General features: G+C 44.5%; 1 protein-coding gene across 6 annotated transcripts in view; it reads right to left on the bottom strand.

The window, feature by feature from the left end:
• PRPF4B (pre-mRNA processing factor 4B) overlaps nt 1–26,983 on the bottom strand; it is a 201,507-nt gene that overhangs the window by 90,377 nt on the left and 84,147 nt on the right. For all 6 annotated transcript variants that reach the window (XM_030208674.1, XM_030208675.1, XM_030208677.1 and 3 more), the window contains exon 5: nt 12,031–12,112. In XM_030208674.1, the coding sequence (XP_030064534.1) occupies nt 12,031–12,112 (82 nt within the window). The remainder of the gene's footprint in view (nt 1–12,030; nt 12,113–26,983) is intronic.

The following is a 26,983-nucleotide window of genomic DNA, read 5'->3' as shown; positions in this document are numbered from 1 at the left end:
CCCACCTCTTTGCAGGCTCAATGTGGCTTACAATACATCATGAATGGTGGTGAAGTATAAGAAATAAACATTTAGTATTACAGAAGGATCTTGGGTAGCATGATAGTAAAAAGCACGATATTAGTATAGCAAGCAAGCGTTTAAGATGCTGCCTTTTCCTAGGTGTTCTTCTGTATTTTGGTTGTTTTCCTAGGTACACCCTTGTTGCGTGAGTCGTGGATTATTATTAAAAATATTTTTTTCATATAGAGGAGGGGGGTGTTAAAAAACAGGATCTGCTGCTGTTGCTGAGGAAAGATAGAGTTACAGAAAGCAGTGAGCGAAGTGTAGTACATGGACTATGGAAATTCTCAAGGGAAAGAGAGACAGCACAGTCCCAGGAATATAGATTAAATATGAGGAGACTAGAGACAGAAGAGATGAGAGGGTGAGCCAGGCGAAGGGTGGTGCCTAAGAGAGAGGGCTGAGGTGAAGCAGACAGTGCTACAGAAACAGAAAGGAAAGGTTGAGCCAGAAAGTAGGGGGTGAGTGCTTAAGAGATAGAAGTGAGAGGTTGAGCAGCGTGGGACAGGGAGGGCAGTGCCTCAGAGGAGTGAGTAGAAGAGGGCTCGGGAGAGGAGCTGTACCTGAGAGAGGGGTTAGAGGGAGTCCAGACAGGCTGGAGGCAGTGACAGAGAGGGTGAGGATAAGGGGACAGTGCATGAAAGGGAGGTGAAACGGGGTGAAGAAGAGGAGACGAGGCAGCACTTCAGAGACAGAGGGGTGAGGTAACAAAAGAGAGCAAGCTCTCTCCCCTGCAGATCAGAGCAGCCTGCCCGCTGCCCTCAAGCCATGGGGAACAGCGTGTCAAGCCCCGGCCCCACCAGATGCACGAGGGCAGAGCGTGCTACGCACAGCACCTGAAAGGTAAAGCACGAGACGTGCCACTGCTAAAGCTTAGTTTATCGTTTAGTATAAGGGACCAATGTGTCCGCGTGCCTTCTCGGCAGGGTTCAGCTTTTTCATGAAACACAGATGCAGGTGAGACCACCTTCCAACCGTTAATAAAGTTGTTTTATAAATGAATAATTCTGAAAGCCATCAAAGTAAATGTAAAATCAAAAATGTCTTTCAGCCACCAGAAACCAGACAGTGATGCAGTCATCTTGATGATTTTATATTGCTTTCCTCTTTGAGGAATAAAATAACTTCTACCAGGTAAACATATTTTTGAAGGAGGTGTGCAGGAAACGTTCCATTCCCAGTGGTGCACAAAATTTCAGGTCTAGATTGAACCAGATAAATTTCAGCCTGTCTGTAAATGGACAAGAATTTCAGGTTTTCTCCAGGTTCTCTGTTTGACTATAGGGGGAGGTAGAAGCCTGGGTCCACCTGTCTGAAGTGCACTCACCCAACACTAGACTACTCCAAGGACCTGCATACTATTCTGATGGGCCTAAGTATAACATCTAAGGGTGGCACAAGTGGGAGGGGGTTAGTGACCACTGGGGGAATAAGGGGAGGTCATTCCTGATTCCCTCCAGTGGTCATCTGCTCATTTAGGGCACATTTTTGTGCTTTATTCATAACAAAAACAGGTGCAGCTCAAAACATCTAAGTTTTAGTCCTGGACATTTCTGTCTTGTTCCATTATGGCTGAAAAACGTCTAAGTCTTAGGAACGCCCAAATCCCGCCCCCTTGAGATTTGGACGTACTTCTGACGGACTTTGGAGAAAAAACGTCTAAAAAGGGGTTTTGAAAATACTGATTTGGACGTTTTTGTGAGAAAAACGTACAAATGCAGGCATGTCACTTTTTGGATGTTCTTCTCTTTTGAAACTGAGCCCGATAGTAACACAATATATGACGGCAGATAAAGCAAAGATACTTACCTGTAGCAGGTATTCCCTGAGGACAGCAGGCTGATTATTCTCACACGTGGGTCGACGTCCGTGTCGGCCCGGAAACCGGCATTTTGCCATAGCAAAAGCAAAAATGTTTTGCTAGAGTCTTCTGGCATGCATGCATGCAGCGCGCACCGCGCATGCACGGACTTCCCACCCACCGCGCAAGCGTGCACCTCAGTTAAATCAAAAAGTATAACAAATAACAACTCCAAAGAGGAGGTGGGAGGGATTGTCAGAATAATCAGCCTGCTGTCCTCGGAGAATACCTGTTACAGGTAAGTATCTTCGCTTTCTCCGAGGACAAGCAGGCTGCTTATTCTCACACATGGGGTATCCCTAGCATCCAGGCTCACTCAAAACAATGAACATTAGTGAATTGTGCCTCGCAACGGCGAGGACATAACATAGGCTAACCTGAAACTATATACAGCTAGCTGACAGTGCAGCCTGGAACAGAATAAAACAGGCCTAAGGGGGTGGGAGTGGGATTCTAACAGATTCTGCAGCACTGACTGCCCAAACCGACCGTTGCATCGGGTATCCTGTTGAAGGCAGTAGTGAGATGTGAATGTGTGGACTAATGACTACGTTTCAGCCTTGCAAATCTCTTCAATGGAGGCTGACTAAGTGAGCCACCGACGCAGCCATGGCTTTAATATTATGAGCCGTGACATGGCCCTCCAGAGTCAGCCCAGCTTGGGCATAAGTGAAGGAAATGCAATCTGCTAGCTAATTGGAGATTGTGCGTTTTCCGATGGTGACTCCCCTCCTGTTGGGATCAAAAGAAACAAACAACTGGGCGGACTGTCTGAAGGGCTTCCTCCGCTCCACGGAAAAGGCCAATGCTCTCTTGAAGTCCAAGGTGTGCAAGCTGCTTTCGCTAGGGTGGGCATGAGGAAAAAGTGTTGGCAAGACAATTGACTGGTTCAGATAGAACTCTGACACAACAAATATTCGAGGTGCGGTCGCACCATGGAGCGATACAAAGGCATTATAACATCCTCATTTTTGTTTTCCATTCCTTTCCTAGTAATACCTAACATTCTATTTGCTTTCTTAGCCACAGCAGCACACTGAGCAGAAGGTTTCAACGTATCATCAACGACGACACCTAGATCCCTTTCTTGGTCCGTGACTCCTAACGTGGAACCTTGCATGACGTAGCTATAATTCGGGTTCCTCTTTCCCACATGCATCACTTTGCACTTGCTCACATTAAACGTCATCTGCCATTTAGATGCCCAGTCTCGTAAGGTCCTCTTGTAATTTTTCACAATCCTCCCGCGATTTAACGACTTTGAATAACTTTGTCTCATCAGCCAATTTAATTACCTCACTAGTTACTCCCATCTCTAGGCCATTTATAAATATGTTAAAAAGCAGCGGTCCCAGCACAGATCCCTGGGGAACCCAACTAACTACCCTTCTCCATTGAGAATACTGACCATTTAACCCCACTCTCTGTTTTCTATCTTTTAACCAGTTTTTAATCCACAATAGAACACTACCTCCTATCCCATGACTCTCCAATTTCCTCTGGAGTCTTTCATGAGGTACTTTGTCAAACATCTTCTGAAAATCAAGATATACAATATCAACCGTCTCACCTTTATCCACTGTTTGTTCACCCATTCAAAGAAATTTAGTAGATTGGTGAGGCAAGATTTCCCTTCACTAAATCCATGTTGACTTCGTGTCATTAATCCATGCTTTTGAATATGCTCTGTAATTTTGTTCTTTATAATAGTCTCTACCATTTTGCCTGGCACCGATGTCAGACTCGCTGGTCTATAATTTCCTGGATCTCCTCTGGAACTTTTTTTAAAAATCGGCGTTACATTGGCCACCCTCCAATCTTCCAGTACCAGTAATTTAAGGATAAATTACATATTACTAACAATAGCTCCGCAAGTTCATTTCTCAGTTCTATCAGTACTCTCGGATGAATACCATCCAGTCCAGGAGATTTGCTACTTTTCAATTTGTAAAACTGCCCCATTAAATCCTCCAGGTTTACAAAGAATTCATTAAGTTTCTCCGACTTACTAAACTAGATCCTACAGTGCCTGCTAGAGTCTGTTAATGCTGTGATACAAAGTTTTTAAAACTAAAGGGAAAAGACTATGGAGATTAGTTGATAAAATTTGCTTTTTTATATTTTTATTTTGCCTATCACTAACCTACAATTCCTCCTTTAAACCCGAATCTTTAAGTTCCCAAAGCACAAAGCAAAATAGTGTTCACTTACCAGAGAAATGTCCTCTTCTCTCAGACCTTCTCAATAATAGGCGGATTCATTTATAATGGGCAGAAAGGAGGCATTCTTGGCGTTGTAAACTATACTTGCGCAGCATGCCTCTCTGCTTTTTCGGCCAATCTCTCTTCACGGACTCAACATGTTAGATGTCTCACCTTGTGAAGCTTAAACAGCTGAAGAGAACTTTGCGAGATCCACTCCTTTCATCAAGAGCCATGAGAATCCTACCAGAATGCAAAAAGGGTGGTAACTCCACTAATTAAAGATTTCAATAGCTAAAGATGCCTGAGATATCTGGTAGAGACTAACTCCGGGGTTGGGAGCAAGACACTGAAGCAGCCATTAACTAGGGTGACATCACTTCCTCTCCAGAAGTGGCTTTGAAGCATCATCTCAACATGACTTACTTGATACCTGGTTGTTCAGAAATTTCCCCATTATGGGTGTCACGTGATGGTAGCAGCCAGAGCGGATGTCTGTTGCCTTGGCTCCTCTCCCCTTCTCTCCTTAAACCTGCTTAACTGATGATTTCCCATGGTTTGGATTGCCCTAATATTCGTGAGTGCTGCATGAAGATTGGGGGGACGTTTATGGTGAGGCAATCGGTGTTTCTCACACGGTGGTTACAGGATGTCAGTAAAATTGTTGCGGCCTGGGCGAGAGAAATCAAGCACAGCCCTGAAAAAGATGGCGTCGCCACCCCCACAGCTTCCTATGACACCGCCGGTCTTGTAAGAAGACACTATGCAAGTATCGATGAGACATTTATCCCAGCTTTTGGATGATAAACTAGCTAAACCATGCAGGAATGGAGGAGATTAAAGACAGCATCACAGGCCAAGCGGTGCGGATTCAGCGGGCAGAAGAATGCATCTCCGCCCAGGAAGATCTTTTGACTGCAGCAGAGAATCGAATTGGAGCCTTGGAAACACAAATTACATAAGTACATAAGCACCGCCATACTGGGAAAAGACCAAGAGACCATCGAGCCCAGCATCCTGTCTCTGACAGTGGCCAATGCAGGCTTCAAGAACCCGGCAACCCCCCCAAAAAAAAAAAAAATTTATAATGTTCAATGGACCTTTCCCTCAGGAATCTGTCCAAACCCCCTTTAAATTCCGTAAGGCCAGATGCTATCACTACATTCTCTGGCAACGAGTTCCAGAGTCTAACTACACGCTGTGTAAAGAAACACTCTCTCTTATTTGTTTTAAATCTACCATATTCTAGCTTCATCTTGTGTCCCCTGGTTTTGTTGCTGTTTGAAAGTGTAAACAAACGCTTCACATCTGTCCGCTCTAATCCGCTCATTATCTTGTAGACTTCTATCATACCACCCCTCAGCCGCTTTTTCTCCAAGCTGAAGAGCCCTAACCTTCTCAGCCTTTCCTCATAGGGAAGTCATTCCATTCCCTTTATCATTTTCGTCGCCCTTCTCTGCACCTTCTCTAATTCCTTTATATCTTTTTTGAGATGCGGCAACCAGAATTGGAAACAATACTCGAGGTGCGGTCGCACCATGGAGCGATACAACAGCATTATAACATCCTCGTGTTTGTTTTCCATCCCTTTCCTAATAATACTCACACTTTAATCGACAAAGTGGAGGATCAGGAAAATAGGGGACACAGGAACAACTTATGCATTACTGGTGTTCCCGAGAGCATGCCTGATAATGAGATTCAAGAACTGGCTGAGAGCTGGATTCCACGGGCCTTGGGGCTCCCCTCAGAGGTAGGCTGCATACATGCGGAGCGCGCACATCGGATCAGAGTGCGCAGAGATGAGACCGGGAAGCCGCGACCGGTCATTGCCAGGTACTTAAATTACACAATTAAAGCCAAGCTGCTGGAGCTGTACAAACAACAACGTACGATTGAGTACAAGGGCACCCGTTTGTTGCTCTTTCAAGACTTTTCTATGCGAGTAATGAAACAAAGGAAACTTCTGGCGCCTTACTGCTCCCAACTGTTTGTGAGGGGAATTAAGTTTGCTTTCCAGTACCCCACTCGGGTCCAGATCACTTACGACAATTGCACGGTTACACTGACTAAAGTGGAGGAGCTATAAGCATTCTTGGAGAAGATCCTGCCTGCATAGGAAAGATTTGATCTGCATGAAGCCATCCAACTATTTCAGGTTTGAGTCTCTGTTTTATGATGGGACTGTGTTTTGCTGGCGTAGGGAGTTGGTAGATCTTTGTTAATTATGGTTATAGTATACAAGCTGCTGATCAAACATGTTAGGGAGGGGTCCCACGGAGGCAGGAATACGGCCACATGCTTATTTACTACAGATTGACAGCTTGAAGGATCCCCGCAGCTACGAACTGAGGCCCCAGTATGGTGATAGTGCTGACTACGATGATTCCAGTGCTCACTTGGGTATTAGGGCGTATGGTCTGCTTATGTTGGTTAACCCACAAGTTGGGATTTGTACACTGTGGAAGAGCGGGCAAGCCATGTTGCTTCATTGAGGAGAGGGAGGAGGGTAAGGGACGTTGTATTTTTGGGGATACTCTAGGGAGGTGAGGTGGAGTATTGAAGCTTAGTGTAGGGTGAGGGGAGGTATGAGATTGTGGAGTTGATTGGTTGGTGTATGGCTGTGAGAGTGGGGGAAGGGTGGGCTAAAGGGATGGGATGCGGAGAGGGTTCGCATACAAGGGGTGGGAGCATTTCTAGGTAGGGGGGGAAGGTGGCTTAAGTGACTGATTGAGTACTGGGATGGGAGTGGCTTATGGGAGACAGTTCTACAACAGCAAATCAGAATATTTACTCCTATGGGGCGGTTCAGCTGGGACGCCACCCTGAGATGTGCAGAGGTTCATTTCTATACAGTTGGGGCAGGGGATTGGTGGAATGGGCAGTTTGCGGGTGGCCACCTTGAATGTGGACGACATCCACTCGCCTATCAAAAGAACCAAAATATTAAAATACAGCAAGCATCTGAGAGTGGATGTCCTTATGGTTCAGGAAACCCATCTTTCCCCATTTGAATATGCCAAGTTGAAGCAGGAGTGGGTAGGGGAACTTGCTTTTGCTTCTTTTAATAACAGACAGAGGGGGGTGGCTATACTGATTAATAAAGTTCTTGATTCTACTCGCCATAAGATTATACAGGACCCTGAAGGACAGTTTGTAATATGGGCTGAAGTTTTGCAATGACGCAGGGTGGCCCTGTGTTCTGTCTATGCCCCTGATGTACATTCTCAGAGATTTTTCTCCTCATTGCTGGCTGCATTGGTGCCCCTATGCAACTATCACTTGGTGGTGGGAGGGGACTTTAATATTACAGCAGACCCTCTTGTTGACTGTACCCTCCGAAAAAGAGGCCTAAGGGGATGGAGGGAAAAGGCATAGGTTTACTGCATCATGAGTTAGGATTGGTGGATAGTTGGAGGGCGCTTCACCCAGACACTAGAGACTACATTTTATTCTCATGTGCAAGGTCCAGGCTAGGTTAGACTACATATTGGTACCTCCTTCTCTTTTCTCGGTGGCCCGTTCTGCGGATATTGAAGCGGGTGCCATGTCAGATCACAGCATGGGTAGATCTGTGTATTTTGCAGGGGACGATGTCGTTGGGGTGACATATGAACCCTACATTATATCTGGGCCCTGAGTTTAGGTCTTACTTACTGGAGGAATGGCAACATTACCGTGGGGATAATGACCATAAGGACACAGACCCAGTCACATATTGGTAAGCGGGGAAAGTGGCGATGCAGGGCAAAATCATAGTATACATGGCCCGTAAGCATAAGAAGCGAGATGGGGAACTCCTCACTTTTTTAAAGCAACTTCAAGTAAGAGTGGCGGTCTCGCGGAGAGATTCAGCAGCAAGGAACATCTATAAGGTTTTGAAAGGTAGAATTAATGAAATCCTGAACCAAAGGGCCCTGAGAGATATCCAACTATTTAAACCCAAACTCCATAGATGGGGAAATAATGCGGGTAGGCTACTGGCAACTTTAGTGCACAACAGACCTGCGAAACAGGTGATTGCCCATATTAATTCCTCTCGGGAAAGCTGCTGGCAACGGAGTCAGAGATCCAGGCAGCGTTTCTGGAGTTTTACAAATCATTATATGATTCTGGGCACTGTGACATGGCCCAGCGAGCAGCTTTTTTTCAGGGGCTCCGTATCCTGACTGTGACCCCTGACCAACTGTCCACTCTGAATGCGCCTATACAGGGTACGGAAATTCAAGCTTCTCTTAAGAAGCTTAAGCTAGCGAAGGCGCCTGGTCCAGATGGACTGGATTCTGAGTACTACAAGATTCTGGAGTCCCATGTAGTGGGCCCATTTAGTGATTTGGGTCAGGCATTGCTTTCCCCGAGTCAGTCCATGGGCACTTTGACCCATGCCTCAATAATAAGTGCTACCCAAACCTGGAAGGGATAAGGAGCAGTTGGGGTCATATCGCCCGCTATACCTATTAAATCAGGATATTAAGATGTTTGCCAGTATCTTGGCTTCCAGACTAGGAAAAGTCCTTCCATCCCTGGTTCAGAGAGATCAATCAGAGTTTGTGCCAGGATGGTATGCTTCTACAAATATATAGCGTGCTTTAAGTGCTCTACAGGTAAAGGGGGGACGACCTGGGGATGCCATTATTGCCAGCTTAGACGCGGAAAAAGCTTTTGACAAAATACTCTGGGTTCACCCATTTTGGATTTTACCGCGGTTTGGCATATACGGTGAATTTCTGACTGGTGTAAGAGCATTTTATAGTAAACTTACAGCACAGATATTGATAAATGGAGAGTTGTCGAACACATTTGCATTAGAAAGGGGCACAAGACAAGAATGCCCTTTATCCCCCATGCTGTTTGTCCTCTCCATTGAACCATTAGCTTGCAAAATTAGACAATCTTTAGAGCTATGGGGAATAATGGTCGGCGCGCACCAATATAAAATCAACCTCTTTGCAGACGACGTGTTGATATTTTTGGACCATGCATCTTGGGGGCTCCCCCTTATAGACCTTATATAGCAATCTGGGACCTTTTCAGGTCTCAAAATCAACTTTGAGAAATCAGAGGCTCCGGTGATGTCAACTAACTGTGCCTGTAGGCAGCTGCCTGATTTTCCCCTAACCTGGTGGTCTTTGGGTCCTATGAAATATTTAGGAGTGTATTTGCACTTAGACTTTTTTCTTATGAACAAGAAGAATATATCTGACAAGCTAGATGCAATCCGGGCGCTTTGTAGTAAATGTAAGGACTTTCCCATATGATTTTTAGACAGAGTGGCATTGGTTAAGATGTTTCTTTTTCCAAAGGCTTTGTACCCTCTCCAGATGATGCCTCTATGGGTCACAAGTAAGGATGAGAGAGCTTTCAGAGGAGTGATTTCTTCCTTTATATGGGGAACACGGAGGGCACGAACTGGGTATAATAAACTGACTCGAGAAAGGGGCGAGGGGGGAGTCAACTTACCTGATCTCAGACTATACAATGTAGAAGCGGTCTTAAGATGGATTCATGAATTACATGCAGGGACTTTTGTATTTTCTCCCCCAGGTGTGTGGGAGACTGCTGCAGTACCCTCTTCGTTTTTTTTCTGCTTGCAGGTTAAGTTGTCACCACTTATGTGACCGCTCAGATTGGCCTGGAATTGGTGGCGGACTAGGCTGGGGGGGGGGGGGTCAGTTGGTATATCGCCATTCTTAGAAATACAGAATAACTCCCAGTTTCCTGCAGGGCAGGGTAGGTCGCCTTTCCTGGATTGGGCTAGACTTGGGTGCCGCTATGTTGGTCAGTTGACTGTCGCTGGGGGGGGGGGGGGGGGGGGGGGGGACGGTCCCCCTCCTTTCCAGTTTGCCAGGCCAATTAGCACCTTCCACAGAAACTATTCTTTTCTTATTTACAACTTGTGCATTATATTCAAACTCTGAGAACCTCTGATAATAAATATCCTACATTCACCATATTAGACACAGTTTTTATGCAGATGCCTACTGAACACAATAGACTATCCCAATGGTACCGGATAGGAAAGGCTTGGCGACCTTCCCCTTTTTTTGCTCAATTAGCGGGGCAATGGAGTACAATCTTTGGGGTGGAGGTGACAGAGAAGAAACATTCTTGATGCTTCTTCTTGGCATTTAAGGTTACTCCTAATGCAAGGCTTCATGAAACCCAACTTAAAATTCTACACAATGCACGTCACTAGATGCAAGGGCAAGGCAATGGACCTTTGGGACTCCGAGGATTGTGAAAAGTGTTTGAGAGGCAGAGACACCATAGTACACCATTTCTTAGAATACCCTGTCTTGCAGGATTTCTGGAGGGGAGTTCTTGCTAAATTGGAGGAGGTCCTCTACTCCCCATTGGAGTGGTTCAATGGAATTTTGCTGCTAAGCTCAGACTCGGATCTTGTGGCCCAGGGGTTTTCTACTTATCACTGCAAGTTCATCCTCCTGGCCATAGTGCTAGCTAAAAGAGTCATTTTGCAGCAGTGGGTAGATAAAACTCTACTTCCCATAGCTAAATGGCATGCTAGTATGCTGCAGATAGTGGAATGGGAGGGGGGGGACCCCTGATCGAATCCATAAGTGTGATACTATGTACAACAGCCTTTGGCGGCACTGCCAGGAAAAAATATTGCAGGTGTCTCCCAAACAGAGAACAACCCACACAGTTGTATGAGAGTCTTTCTCAGCAGGGGGGGGGGGGGGGGGGGGGGGGGAAGAGAGAGGCAGGGAGGGAGGGAGGGTGGTATCTTGCGGGGGGTTCCTTTTTCCTATTCTCTGGGGGGAAAAGTAAAAGGAGAGAGACAGACCTTTGTGACTTATGTCTGATTAGCTGGTCACAATAGTGGGTGATGGATACACATTATGCTGTATAGTACTGTAGAGGGCTTCATTGTACCATTTCATCCCTGTATGATATGTGATATTTGTACACAACTGGTGACTGTATTGTGTTTTTTGCTGGGTTTCTCCAGATAATAATATTAAAAAAAAAAAAATAAAAGAGAAAAGAAATTTCCCCATTATACTGTACAGGATAAATACACATATTTTGGAGTTACTTTTCCCTTTTGATCACAAAAAAATTGGAAAGTGCATTTCCCTTAATACTCAAACTAACAATCTCTTCCCACCTTCAACCTTCCTGGGACCCTTTAGGAAGTCTGTTTCACTACAGAATATTGAAAATCTAGATACAGCCTCACACTAGCTATGTAAATAAAGTGTTGAACACTCACCCTGTTGTAGACTTTATCACTCCTATTTCACATAAAGGTGGAGAAAAAAGCTAGCTTTTTTTCTCCACCTTTATGTGAAACTAGTAAAAAAGGCCCGTTTCTGTTTGAAAGGAAACGGGCGCTAGCAAGGTTTTCCTCTGAGTGTGTATGTTTGAGAGAGTGTATGTGAGAGTGACTGTGTGAGAGAGGCTTCTGTTCCTGCTGCTGTGCATTCCCCGTGTTGTGCTGATTCGCTGCTCCCTGCATCGTGGCTCCGCCCCTCTCCCTTCTACTGGCCAATCTGGTGTGGGTTGTGTGACGTCACTATTATCTACTCCAACTCCAGACCACCTCCAAGGGATCCACGGTTCCAGGCAGCCTCAGAATGTTGGAGGTGAGAATTATTATATAGGATAGGAGTGATAAAGTCTACAACAGGGTGAGTGTTCAATACTTTATTTACATAGCTAGTGTGAGGCTGTGTCTAGATTTTCAATTATCTTTGTAGCTCGAGTGGACCATTAGTCACTACAGAGTATGCCAACACCAAGGCATTCAGAAAACTCTCAGAATGCATTTATTGATTTTTAGTTTAAGGAACGATAGAGACATTCACCCAAGGGAAGGCTGTTCTTTGAGTCTATACTGAAGTGCAGTTTTACCTATTAGGACTCTTCAATACAATCACATACTTGAACAATAGCTTGTCGCTGTAATCTTCTTTGCTCTATGACAGCTTCTTCATCTTCTTCTTCTACATCAAAATCTTCAAGGCTAGAAGAAAAATTACCCTGTGCATTACCATTTCAAGTAAAAATCCATACCAGAAGTCATCTGAATGCTTATTTCTTAAAAGTAATCTCCATATCCAAAATTTAATGGTCATTTTATTCCAGTATGCTGTCACTTGAAGATTTCTTACCTGCCACACAGACTTTAGTTATGTTCTAGGTATTTCTGGGGCAAATGATGGCATGTATAAACCACACATAGGACCTCGGGTTCATAACTTTTAGGACTGTCTGCACTGCTAAAGACTTATTTTGTGTTTTCAAAATAAATTGCTTTATTTTAAAGGATCCTTCCTAAAAGGAAAGTGGACCAAGGTGTAATGGAAATTCTATACAGTCAATAGGATCAATTAGACATACAAGTGGGTAATGTTGTCAGATGATGCTACCATAAATAATTCTCTTACAACTCAGAAAAATATAGAAGGAAATGACACTACCTCAGAAGTCCCCTCAAGTTAATACAGAGCACAGACATCTACTTGGTGGGAAGATCAATGGGTTTGTTTCTGATTTATCTGTCTACAGAGAACCCCCCCTTGACAGGTAAGCGACTTTGCTTTTCCCATCAAACAACAGGGTGAATCAGTCACACAAGTGAGGAATCTCACAACTGAGAGTTGCCCTATCTTGATTTAGTTTCACAGTGCCTTGAAGAAACTTTCACAACTTTGTACATTTTTCAATTCAAAATACAATGAAGGAGTTTTGGGTTGGTTTTTTTTTTTACTGATCTACACAACATACTCTATTCAACATGAAAAGAACAACTACATAAATATTCAACATGTAATACACAATCAAAATCTTGACTGCAAAAGTCTACACATGCTTTATCATACCAAACCCAAAATACTTCTAGTTCCAAAAAATTGCCTTAACAAGGTCCATAATAAATTGAGCCCACCTGTGTGTAATTACAATAGCTGATCTAAATACTCCTGGATGAAGAATTCAACTATAACTATATCTTTTGTATGAAATAAATATAAAGCAAAGGTCTAAGCATGCTTAAAAGGGAACTACAGAATGAACTACAGGGAACTCCCGGATAAAGTTACACAAAGCTATATAGTAGAGGAGTAGCTTAGTGGTTAGAAAACCAGTCTTGACACTGCATACACGTGAGAGGCTGCCTGTGGTCTGATGAGATCAAAATGGAGCGTTTTTGTGTATGCTACTATTGTGTTGAGATATACCTTTATTGTAAATGTATTTAGATCAGAAATTGAAAAGATGGAATTATAAAGTTATTGATTAGAAGGTTATTGATTAGATGAATGGTGGAATAGATACTGAAGATACTGATTAGGTGAAGGGATCAAGTTTTCCTTGAATACACAACATACAGATCCTTTTCCACTTGAAACTGTAGGATTTTTGTTTTCCAGAAGCTACTAGGATATCTTCTACTAATGAGCATTCAGCATTCATGCTGTCTGTGATAGGGAGTGAATGCATGGGTAGAAGATCTTTCTATGTGATCTCACATTAGTAGTAAATAAGATTATTCTAGACAAATGTCTTGACTAGCTGTTCATACAATCAAAGGAGAGACTTGTGAAGGCCAGGACCAAGCTATGAAGATTACTGAGACCTTATCTTGTTTTATCTTTTGTAGTATTTGCAAAATGGGGGCTAAGTATGAAAGTGTCTGCTGCTGCTTGGTCATCTGGAGCTGAAAAGCAAATATTTATGGTATTCCCAAGTAAAAAAAAAAAATGATCCACTGCTCAGACACCCTGTTACTGGAATTTAGCTTCTATTATTTCGTGGTCCAAGGACCATTTGTGAGGTAGACAGTGGTGACTAAGTTTCTCTGCAATCACATTCTGCACTCTTAGAAAGTAGGCAACTGACAAGAGCATCTTCTGTAACACTGCTCACTTCCTTTATTTATTTGTTAATTTGTATCCCACATTTTCCCACCTATTTGCAGGCTCAATGTGGCTTACATAGTACCGGAGAGGTGTTCGCAGACTCCGGTGTGAACAAATACAAAGTGATGTTGTGGTAATAAAGAGTTCATATGGAACAGTCAGCAGAAGAGTTGTATCATGTCCAAGACGTACTTTACTTTTGCTGTGTTGCAGGGATCAGGCATTTAGGTTGGATCGGTAGTGTATGCCTTTTCAAACAGGTTAGTCTTTTGTAATTTCCAGAAGTTTAGGTGGTCGTATGTTGTTTTCATGGCTTTTGGTAACGCATTCCACAGTTGTGTGCTTATCATTCGAAAATGGCCGCCTACAACGGACGGAAAACCGTAAGCTCCGACCGTCTGTGTGTGAAAATTGCCACTTAAGCGTGGTTGGGCTCACTTTCGCTGAATCGTAGCTGCTCCTGGTCCAGACCACTGAGGGAAGCCCAATCACAGTTGCTGTCTGGCAAGCCCAGACCGCTCGTCGCTGTCGCGATCGAGGCTTAACTGCCGGTCATTCGCGGCCTGCCTCGTCTGTTGCCATCAAGCTCAGCCTTCTCCACCGCCACTCAGCTACAGACCACCGCCAGCTTCCAACACCAATCAGCTGTTCGTTGCCGTCGAAATCTCGGAGCTGCGCTGTGTTGTTGTTGTTCCTGTGCTGGAGGAGTGGACCTATCCGGCTGTGACTTGGGAGGAGCATCGTTTGCCCTGCTCCTTTGCCCTGGTCTTCGTTTCCCCTCCTTCTGCTGCTGTCATCAGTGGTCTCACTCACTCAGCGCTCATCCAGGAGAGCTAAACGGCTTGGTGAAAAATATGAAGCTTCTCCTGCTACAGTGACTCTGTATTGATTGTCATCAGTGCTCTCTTGTTCCAGGTGCTGCTCTACATCAGCCACCTGCTGCCAGCTCTTTAGCTGCTTGACGTTGGATTCTGCATTACATAAGTACATAAGTAATGCCATACTGGGAAAAGACCAAAGGCCCATCGAGCCCAGCATCTTGTCCCTGACAGCGACCAATCCAGGTCAAGAGCACTTGGCAAGCTTCCCAAACGCACAAACATTCTATACATGTTATTCCTGAAATTGTGGATTTTTCCCAAATCCATTTAGTAGCGGTCTATGGACTTGTCCTTTAGGAAACTGTACAAACCCTTTTTAAACTCTGCCAAGCTAACCGCCTTCACCACGCTCTCCGGCAACGAATTCCAAAGTTTAATTACACGTTGGGTGAAGAAAATGTTTCTCCTATTTGTTTTAAATTAACTACACTGTAGTTTCATCGCATGCCCCCTAGTCCTAGTATTTTTAGAAAGCGTGAACAGACGCTTCACTGCCACCTGTTCCACTCCACTCATTATTTTATATACCTCTATCATGTCTCCCCTCAGCCGTCTCTTCTCCAAGCTGAAAAGCCCTAGCCTCCCTAGTCTTTCTTCATAGGGAAGTCGTCCCATCCCCGCTATCATTTTGGTCGCCCTTCGCTGCACCTTTTCCAATTCCACTATATCTTTCTTGAGATGCGGCGACCAGAATTGGACACAATACTCAAGGTGCGGTCGCACCATGGAGCGATACAACGGCATTATAACATCCTCACACCTGTTTTCCATACCTTTCCTAATAATACCCAACATTCTATTCACTTTCCCAGCCGCAGCAGCACACTGAGCAGAAGGTTTCAGTGTGTTATCAACGACGACACCCAGATCCCTTTCTTGGTCCGTAACTCCTAACGTGGAACCTTGCATGACGTAGCTATAATTCGGGTTCTTTTTTCCCACATGCATCATCTTGCACTTGCTCACATTAAACGTCATCTGCCATTTAGCCGCCCAGTCTCCCAGTCTCGTAAGGTCCTTCTGTAATTTTTCACAATCCTCTCGCAAGTTAACGACTTTGAATAACTTTGTCTCATCAGCAAATTTAATTACCTCGCTAGTTACTCCCATCTCTAAACCATTTATAAATATATTAAAGAGCAGCGGTCCTAGCACTGACCTCTGAGGAACCCCACTAACTACCCTTCTCCATTGTGAATACTGCCCATTTAACCCCACTCTGTTTCCTATCTTTCAACCAGTTTTTAATCCACAATAGGACATTACCTCCTATCCTATGACCCTCCAATTTCCTCTGTAGCCTTTCATGAGGCACCTTGTCAAACGCCTTTTGAAAATCCAGATACACAATATCAGCCGGCTCCCCTTTGTCCACATGTTTGTTTACTCCTTCAAAGAATTGAAGTAAATTGGTCAGGCAAGATTTCCCCACACTAAAGCCATGCTGACTTGGTCTCGGTAATCCATGTCCTCAGATATGCTCTGTAATTTTGGTTCAATAGTGCAGTCCCTGCCATGCCCACCTCCAAGTTTCTCTCCAATCTCTATTTCGTCACTCTCATCTGTGCATCCCTCACTTCACTCATATCTGACTGCAGTAACATTCCTGTGCTGGTCACTGCTCGGACAGCTACTAGACTTTCAAATCATCGCTCTACAGATACTCGTTCTGGCCACCGCTCCAACGCTTTCCATCGGCTTGTCACGTACCACAGTTGCTCCCCCAGGGAAAATTACCTTAAGTATCTCTCCTGCTCCGACAGTCATCCGGATCCGTACCTATCCGTCAAAGTAGGCCACATCAATGCAAGGCCAGTGGTTAACAAGCCAGAAACAACCTCGGACTGGCTCACCCAGGATAATCTCGATCTTTTCTTCATCACTGAAACGTGGATACGTGTCTCTAAGGACCCTATTCTCCTTGACCTCTGCCCCCCTGGCTTCAAAATCGTACACTGGACTAGGCCGGGGAAAAGAGGTGGGGGCCTTGCCGTGATTTATCACTCGAGCCTCCGAGTTGACTCCCTAGATGAATCCATATCGCCCCATCTGGAAATCGCTTCCATCAAGGTCCACAGCAGATCTCTTCAAGATTGTCTATGCTGTATTCTGTTCTACAGACCACCAAACAATTGGATTGTCAGTCAGGCCGAGTTCATGGACTTTATCTCTGCTTCCTGCACCAATTATTCCAACCTCCTTATTCTTGGCGACTTGAACCTACATTTAAGAAAATCGGCACTCTCCCCACGCTAGTCAATGCCTGAGTTTCCTCAACCTTCTGGATCTTCATTATCCTGATCTGCATCCGACGCACTTCAAAGGTCACACCCTTGATCTCTTTGCTTTCAAGTTCCTTAATGACTGTGTAGCAAATTCTGCATGGTCTGCCATCCCTTGGACAGATCACTACCAACTAAGGTTTGCTATCCGCTGGCGGAAGATCAGCCATCCACTCCCCGAGGAGCCCACTACTTACTGTGCAAGAGGGGAAGTTGATCTGAAATCGTTTTGGAAACAAATTTATGGGTGCAACTGGCAAGCAAATGCAGACTCCTTTGATTACCTCATTCACTGGGAGAGCAGGTGTCAAGGCATCTTAAGTCTTGCCCCTTTGCAACTTAAATCCTCCTTCCAACTCCTTCCACTGCAAATCTAAAACTTGGTTTACTCATGAACTTAAAGTGCTGAAGCAACAAACTAGAAGGCTGGAGAGAGTTTGGTTTAAGTCCAAAAGCGACCGCACCCTATCAGCTTGGAAGCAATCTTGTCACACTTACAAATATGCAATCAAACAAGCCAAGAGAGCTTTCTTCCATAAAAAAATTCAAGCGGTTATGTTGGATGCACGGAAGCTATACCGTCAGTTGAATTCTCTTCTAGACACCACTCCTGTTACCTCACCAAGTGATGGTATGCCTTCAGCGTCCCAGATGGCCAATTATTTCAAGGAAAAAAAATCCTTCTACTTCGGAACTCGCTCCCCCTGAGCTCCACTAGTGTTGATGACTTCCTTATTGGCCTTACGTCCCCTCTAGCCCAGCTGACCATTATTGGTCCTCCTTTGAGCAGGTCACTACTGCGCAGGTCTCCTTGGCCCTTCGCAAGTTTTCTCAGACGCACTGCAAGCTGGATATCTGCCCTAACTACCTGCTGCAATCAGCACCAGAGAGTTTTGTTGCTGACTTTACATCCTACCTAAACTACATGCTTCAACTTGGGCACTTCCCCGCGGCTCACGGTCACATTCTCCTAACACCAATCCCAAAAGACCCGAAGTGTGAGCCTAGTATTATTTCTAACTACCGCCCTGTTGCTACTATCCCATTGCTTGTCAAGACTATGGAAAGCATGGTAAATTCCCAGCTCCCTGATTATTTAGACAAATTTTCAATTCTTCATGCCTCCCAATCTGGATTCCGATCTCACCACAGTACCGAAACAGTGCTGGTTACTGTTCTGTCCAACTTTCGGAAAGAACTGTCTTTTGGAAAAAACATCTTGCTTCTCCAAATTGATTTGTCAAGTGTGTTCGACATGGTTGACCACAATCTCCTCCTTACGCTGCTAAATGAATTTGGTGTTGGAGGCACTGTCTTGGAATGGTTTCGGGAATTTCTATCTTGCCGATCCTATCAGGTCAAAGTCCAGTCCACTATATCTCCATCTTGGAGGTCTCAATGTGGAGTTCCTCAAAGCTCCCCCCTTTCGCCTACCCTCTTTAACATCATGATGACTCCACTGGCAACATCCCTTTTCAACCATGGCCTGAATCCCTACATCTATGCTGATAATGTGACTAGCTACATCCCTTTCCAAACTTCCTTAGCCGAAATCTCAGCAGACATTCAGAACAGGCTCGCCATTATGGTCAATTGGGCTAGCACATTTAAGTTTAAGCTAAATAAGGAAAAAACACATTGCCTCATTCATTCTCTCCTCCCCATTCAAACAGTCTATCCCTGGCACGATTGCTATGCTGGACTTCTCCATCCCTATCGCAGCAAGTCTGAAGCTACTCGGGGTCATTCTGGATTCCCACTTGACTCTCGACCTTCATGTATCATCAGTTACGAAGCGCATGTTCCTTTCCATGAGGTCTCTTAAGCATATCAAGCAGTTCCTACCGTTTGACCTCTTTAGGACTTTAATCCACTCACTCGTCTTGAGCCATTTCGACTACTGCAATTGAATTTACACCAGCTGTAAAGAAAATAACCTTAAGAAACTCCAGACTGCGCAGAACATGGCGGCGAGGCTTCTATTTGGCAAATCTCCCTTCGTGAAAGGCTCCACTGGCTCCCGATTAAGGAACGTATTGAATTTAAACTCTGTGCTCTTACACACAAGATTGTATACAGGGACGCTCCAGCTTATATGTACAGCCTGATTGACATTCCTCCCAGAAATTCCGAGAAGTCGTCCCGCACCTATCTCAATCTTCACTTTCCAAACTGCAGAAACTTAAGATACAAGCTACTCTTTGCCTCCTCTTTTTGCTTTATGAGTCCCCGTTACTGGAACGCATTACCATTAACGTTAAGAGAGATAGCCGATCACGGTCTGTTCAAGAAGTCCCTGAAGACCTACCTATGTGATCGCTCATACTCCTCTGTTGCTTGACCTCCTGCAATCCCTCATCCCTTTTCCTATTGTTTCCCACCCTCCCCCTCTACTACCTTCTTCTCTGTTGTCCTAGAATTACTATGCTATTCTTTTCCTTGAATGTTGTAAGCCACATGGAGCCTGCCTCAGTGGGATTATGTGGGATACAAGTGTTCATGATAAATAATAAATAAATAAATAAATGTAGGAAAGGCTGGATGCATAAGTTGATTTGTATTTAAGACCTTTGCAGCTTGGGTAGTGCAGATTTAGATATGTTTGTGTTGTTTTAGATGTATTCTGGTTGGTAGGTCAATAAGGTCTGTCATGTGAAAGCAATTCGTTTTTTGATTGGGAGCCAGTGAAGTTTTGGGCGGAGGGGTTTTGCGCTTTCAAATCACGTTTTTCCAAATATAAGTCTGGCTGCTGTGTTTTGGGCTGTCTGAAGCTTCTTTAAAATTTGTTCTTTGCATCCCGCATTAATTTCATTACAGTAGTCTACGTGGCTTAGTACCATTGATTGTATCAGGTTGTGAAATGTTTCCCTCAGGAAGAATGGTATCACGCGTTTGAGTTTCCACATTGAATGGAATCAACATCTTGTAAGACAATTAGCCAATATATTTATATCAACATCAAAGCTGCTAAAAAGTTCTATAATAACCTTGCTAGTCGCCCACATCGGGCTCCATCAGATGACATCACCCAGCTGTGAGAATACAACTGGTCCAGTTGACCTCAGAGAAAGTTAAATATCAAAGACACAGTGCAAGAGATCAAATTTGATCTTACTGATTTGGCGGTCTGGATTGAAAATGTAGAGGTGAGGCTTGATGGCTGCAAGGATTCATTAGAGCTACAGAAACAATATATAAAGCCAAACAATAAGCTTGAGGACCCGGAGAAGCAAATGAACCCCAATAATGTGCACATTTGGGAGTACCAGAAAGTTTGGAGTTCTGAGATGCGATGGCAATGGCCAGATCTCTCTATCATTGTGTTGTGGAGGGAGGAGAACCTGGGCCTCATAGCACTATTGATCCTCCTATTGAAAGGGAACACCATTCACTGGGTGTCCATCTGAATGACTGCCTTAGGGACATTATATTGTTTTCAGAGCTTTGTGGATAAGGAAAAGCTGTTATACGGGGCTCGGAATGCATGTGGGAAAGAGAAGCCCCAACTATAGCTACGTGATGCAAGGTTCCACAATAGGAGACGGGAAGGCGATAGAACTAGAGGACATGAATAGAGGTTGAAGGGGGGCAGACTCAGGACTAATGTCAGGAAGTATTTTTCACAGAGAGGGTGGTAGATATGTGGAATGCCCTCCAGCGGGAGATGGTGGACATGAAAACGGTAATGGAATTCAAACATGCGTCGGATAAACACAAAGGAATCCGGTTTAGAAGGAATGGTTTCGTGGAAACATAGCAGAGATTGGGTGACGACACTGGTAATTGTGAAAAAAAACAGGAGCTGGGCAGACTTCTACGGTCTATGCCCTGATCGTGACTGAATAGAAAGGGATGGGCTGGAGTGTAAATTTTAAGGGGCTTCGACGTTAGCTTCAGAACTTAGTACAAGAACAGTGCTGGGCAGACTTCTGAGAAAGGCAAGGACAAATCAAACTTGGGTATACATATAAAGTATCTTGTTGGGCAGACTGGATGTTCCGTACAGGTCTTTATCCGCCGTCATTTACTATGTTACTATATGTTACTATGTCATCGCCCAGGAAAAGGATCTAGGTGTCATCACTGATAGAGAATGACACAGGGACAAAGTTTGTCCCCGTCCACACAAATTCTATCGCCGTCCTGTTCCCGCGAACTCTGTCCCTATCCACAGAAGCCTCGCTGTTTAACCTCACTTAAGATTTACCTTTGGGTTTAAAAAGCTAAACATGACTAAAACTGAACTTCTCATTTTTCCCCCTAAATCCACCTCCCCTCTCCCCCCATTCTCTATCTCTGTTAATAGCTCTCACATCGTCCCTGTCTCCTCGGCTCGTAACCTTGGAGTCATCTTTGATTCCTCTCTCTCCTTCTCTGCGCATATTCAGCAGATCGCTAAAACCTGTCGTTTCTTTATCTACAACATTAGCAAAATCCGCCCCTTCCTTTCTGAATATGCTACCAGAACCCTTATCCAAACCCGTCACCTCTCGATTGGATTATTGCAATTTACTTCTCACTGGTCTTCCTCTCAGCCATCTCTCTCCTCTCCAGTCTGTCCAAAATTCTGCAGCGCGACTTATTTTCCACCAAAATCGTTATACTCACACTAGTCCACTCCTCAAGTCACTTCACTGGCTCCCTGTCCGCTTCCGCATACAATTCAAACTTCTCTTACTGACCTTTAAATGCATCCATTCTGCAGCCCCCCCATTACCGCTCCACTCTCATCTCTCCCTACATTCCTCCCCGTGAACTCCGCTCATTGGACAAATCTCTTGTCGTCCCCCTTCTCCTCCACCGCTAACTCCAGGCTTTGTCCCTTTTCTCTCGTGGCACCTTATGCCTGGAATAGACTTCCTGAGCCTGTACGTCTAAGCTCCATCTCTACCTGTTTTCAAATCTATGCTGAAAACCCACCTTTTCACCACTGCTTTTGGCACCTAACTACTAAATTACCACTGCTTTTGGCTCCTAACTACTACTCAATTACCTCCCCTTGTTCCTTCTCACCCTGTACTTCCCTTGCCCTTAATTGTCTTGTCTGTCTGTATTATTTTTAGATTGTAAGCTCTATTGAGCAGGGACTGTCTCTCTATGTCAGGTGTTCAGCGCTGCGTGCGTCTGGTAGCGTTATACAAATAATAATAATAAAAAGCAAAATCATGTGCATGTAAGGACTGCATACACGAATTAAAACAAATACCCATAAAATGTAATACTACTGGACTGATCTGGCAAGCAATAATTAATGAAACAGTGATGGAATATTCATTCACATAACAAGCAATAATGAGCAATAATTTTTCTAATCATTCTACTACTCCAAGCACATTTAATTCTTTTCTCACTATACAAAACAGGGAACCACAGAAAAACTGAAATAGAGATATCCCTCAAGAAAGCCAGGTTAACACCAGTAAAACAGAAACAGAAATGTATTTTCTCCTGCACTCTGCAATATACAAAAATAGAAAAGATGTACATTTCACAAAGCAGGCACATCTCAGTTCTTAAAAAGTATTAAATAAAAATATTTCTTTTCTACTTTTGTTGTCCAAGCACTTTATTTTTCTAATTGGGCTGGTCCCAGTCTCTTTTCCACTTTCCACATGTCCGTCTTCTCTAAATTCTTTTCCATGTTGGCGTTTCCATTTCTTTTCTCTCCTCTTGGCTTTGTCCTTTCCTTCTCTACCTCTGTCTGGCAGTGACCTTTCATTTCATGTCCCCCCCCCCCCCCCACCTTATTTGTGTTTATCCCCCTCTCACCTTAGTCTCTGTTTCACTTCTCATCTACCTACTAGCTTTTACCATTGCTCCCTCTGTCTCTCACTTAATATCCAGTCTCCTAAACCCCTATCTTTTTTCACCCACTTCCTTAGCCGTCATTCCCATCTTATTAGCCCTCATCTACCCTCCACTGGATCTCATCACCTTATCAGTCCCCAGCTCCATCTATTTCTCTCTTTCATTCCCTTACTTCCAAGGCCCTATACCCCATGCCCTTCCTTCCGGTTCCCCCTTGCTAGGTTGTGTCACTCTCCCTCCCTCCCTTCTTCCTTCCCTCCAAGGTCCGCTGTCATTTTCCCTCCCTCTCCCCCTAACTAGGAGTAACCTAGTGATTAGTGCAATGGACTTTGATCCTGGGGAACTGAGTTCGATTCCCATTGCAGCTCCTTGTGACTCTGGGCAAGTCACTTAACTCTCCATTGCCCCTGGTACAAAATAAGTACCTGACTATATGTAACCCACTTTGAATGTAGTTGCAAAAACCTCAGAAAGGCGATATATCAAGTCCCATTTCCCTTTCCATAAAGTCTAGTGTTGTTTTCCTTCCCTCTATCCTTGTCCAACATTTATCCTCTCTTCCCTGCCCTCCCCTCCATCCATGCCAAGCATTTCTCCTCTCTTCCCTCCCCTCCATCCATGTGCATCTCCTTCCTGACTTCCCTCCCCTCCATCCATCCATGTCCAGCAACTCTCCATTCTCCCCTGCCCTCTCCTCCATCCACCCATATCCAGTAAATTTGCTCTCTCCCCTGTCCCCTCTATTCATCCATCCATGTCCAGCAATTCTCCCCTCTTCCCTGCCCTCCCCTCCCCTCCATCCATCCATGTCCAGCAACTCTTCATTCTCCCCTGCCCTCTCCTCCATCCATCATCCAGCAATTTTCCTCTCTCCCCTGCCCCCTCCATCCATCCATGTCCAGCATCTCTCCCCTGCCCCCTCCATCCATCGAGGTCCAGCAATTCTTCTCTCGCCCCTGCCCTCACTCCCCTCCATCTATCCATCTGTGTCCAGCAACTCTCCATTCTCCTCTGCCCTCTACTCCATCCACCCATATTCAGCAAATTTGCTCTCTCCTCTGCCCCCTCCATTCATCTATCCATGTCCAGCAATTCTCCTCTCCCTTGCCATCACCTCCTCTCTATGTCCAGTGATCTCTTCTCTCCCCCTACCCTGCCCTCCCCTCTATGTCCAGCTAACTCTTCTTTCCCCCTCCCAATCCAGCGATTCTCCTTGCCCTCCCTCAGATCCCAGACAGCCTTCCTCTCTGTTCCTTCCTGACCCCCCCCCCCCCCCCCCACGCATTTAAACCTTTTATTTTCCTCACAGCGACGGCAGTGAAGCACACCACACAGCGGGCTTGCCTCCAGCCTTTCCCTTCCCTCACACAGTGTCCCGCCCTCGTGGAAACAGGAAATACATCATTGCAAAGAAGGCGGGACACTGAGTGAGGGAAAGAAAAGGCTAGAGGCGAGCTCGCTGTGTTGTATGCTTCACTGCTGTCGCTGTGAGGAAAATAAAAGGTTTAAACGCGCGGGGGGGGGGGGGGGGGGGGGGGGAGGAAGGATCAAAGAGGAAGCCTGTCCGGGACCTGAGGGCAGGAAGAGCTGCCTGCAGAGTTGCGCCAGCCCTGCGTTTGGGGGCACAATGCCCCCCCTCGCCCCCCCCAAACTATGCCCATGGGTAGGCGTCTGTTGTACCACGGGTGCAGGGGTTATTACTGCTCCTGCGGGGCAATAACCTCTTTTTGCACCCGCGGTAAAACTTTTAAAAGTTTACCCATTCCTGCGGTTTTACTGCAGATTACCGCGGTTACCTGCTCCCATGTCATTCTCTAATCGCTGATGATACCTTGAAACTCTTTGTTCACTGTACAGTGGTGGCTAAGAAAGCAAATAGAATGTTAGGAATTGAATCAAGATGGCGTCAGAAACGGATGTGTGCTCCCAAAGCTCCTGAGACCCATTGTTAAACTAGCGAGAGAAGTTCTTTCTCCGACTTTAAGATGGGGAAAAGAAAGGGGAAGACGGTGGTTTCTACCTCCGCGATTCCACCGACGATGCCAATCTCTCGACAAGCAACTTTGGAGAGCTTCGGAATTGGGATCCATGGCGAACAGATGACTGCTTTGACGGGTTCGACCTTTCTGGGTACGGACCGCAGCATTGAAGGAGCGACGCTGAGCCCTCCTTCTCACACCGCTCCTCCACAACCCGGAAGTGAAAGGCTGCCCGAGGGACCACGGCAGTTGGAAGTGTCATTTGCAACGCCGTTGGGAGGAGGACCTTCGAGCACTTCAACCCCGGGGAAGGAAACAGCAATGCAGGAGCAATTGCAGGTCGATGCCCCTGTTGCCCGAGGTTCCACTACCGGGAGTAATGGAGGATTACAGAGACCAGCAGTGGTGACTATGAACTCATTATGGGATGCAATTCAAGGGGTCAATAACACTTTACTCCAGATGAATACCTCTATTAAGGGTGAAATTAAGGAATTAAAACAGACTAGTGAAAATCTGTCTAATAATTTTCAGGAACAAAAAGAAAAAGTTCTGAAGATGGAAGCTGAGGTTGGAAAACTTCAAAATCTGACGTTTTCTTTAATTAAAGAAAAGGGAATACAGGAAAAGAAATTAGAACATTTGGAAAATAATGCTCTAAGTAATAACTTAAGGCTAATAAATTTTCCAAAATCACCCTTAGTCGCAAGCTATAGATATGCTGAAAAGATATTTTACCCAAATACTGGGAATCCCAATGGAGGGTTATCCCCCTATAACGAGAACCCAGTATATTATGGGTGTTTCTAAACTTCCAAAGGAGCAACCATCAACTACTCCAGATTTAAATTTGACAGAATTTCTAGAGAACTCTCTGGAAGTTATCACAGAGAGAACAACACTTATTGTGACTTTTGCCCTGGAAATGGACAGAAATAATATTCTGAGACTATATTTTCGCCATTTAAATGATGTCTTCTTGGGTCAAAAGATTCAAATTTTTCCAGATTTGGCAAGGAGTACGCAAAAGAGGAGAAATGAATTTCTGATTTATAAAACTAGAGTCCTTAAACTGGGTGCTACTTTTTTGCTAAAATTTCCTTGCAAATGTTATATTACTTTTGAATCGGTTAATTACATATTCTTTACTCCCTCGAAGCTGTTAGAATTTATTGATTCCAAGGAGAGTGTTAATTTACCTGGAGACTTGCCTCCCTAGTTAGAAATGCTGTTTAGTTGGCTGCAGATATCTGTTATGACCCTTCCGTTTAAATAACTTTGTTTATTACTAATAATTTCTTGTATAAATATTTCCTAGTATCTTGATTCAATTTATTGAGGTCAAAATTTGAACCAGTATTTTCTATAAGTAATGATATAAATGTATATTCCTTTATTTTATTTTTTCTGATATTGCCAATCTTTATATCGTTTGATGTAAATGAAAAATTCATAAATAAAGAGTTAAAAAAAAAAAGAATGTTAGGAATTATTAGGAAAGGAATGGAAAAAAATGAGAATGTTATAATGCTTTTGTATCGCTCCATTGTGCAACCATACCGCAAATACTGTGTGCAATTCTGGTCACTGCATCTCAGAAGAGATATAGCGGAATTAGAAAAGGTACATAGAAGTGCAACGAAAATGATAAAGGGAATGGGGTGACTTCCCTATGAGGAAAGGCTAAAGCAGTTGGGCTCTTCAGCTTGGAAAAGAGATGGCTGAGGGGAGGTCCCTCTTCACAAAAGTGGGGACAGGGAAGAAGTGGGAAACTAAAGGCCAATAAGCCTCACATCGGTGGCAGGAATGGCGTCACTGCTGAAGGAAAAGATACTTAACCTTCTAGAAGCCAATGGGTTACAGGATTCAAGGCAACATGGTTTTACCAAAGGAAAATCCTGCCAAACAAATCTGATTGACTTCTTTGACTGGGTGACCAAAGAACAAAATAAAGGACATGCATTAAATTTCATCTGGATTTCAGCAAAGCCTTTAATACGGTGCCTCACAGAAGACTCATGAAT

This window comes from Microcaecilia unicolor, chromosome 1 (genome assembly GCF_901765095.1).
Source record: "Microcaecilia unicolor chromosome 1, aMicUni1.1, whole genome shotgun sequence".
Classification (NCBI taxonomy): Eukaryota; Metazoa; Chordata; class Amphibia; order Gymnophiona; family Siphonopidae; genus Microcaecilia; species Microcaecilia unicolor.
Note: the sequence above shows the minus strand (reverse complement) of the source record. Positions and strands in the feature narration are given on the sequence as shown.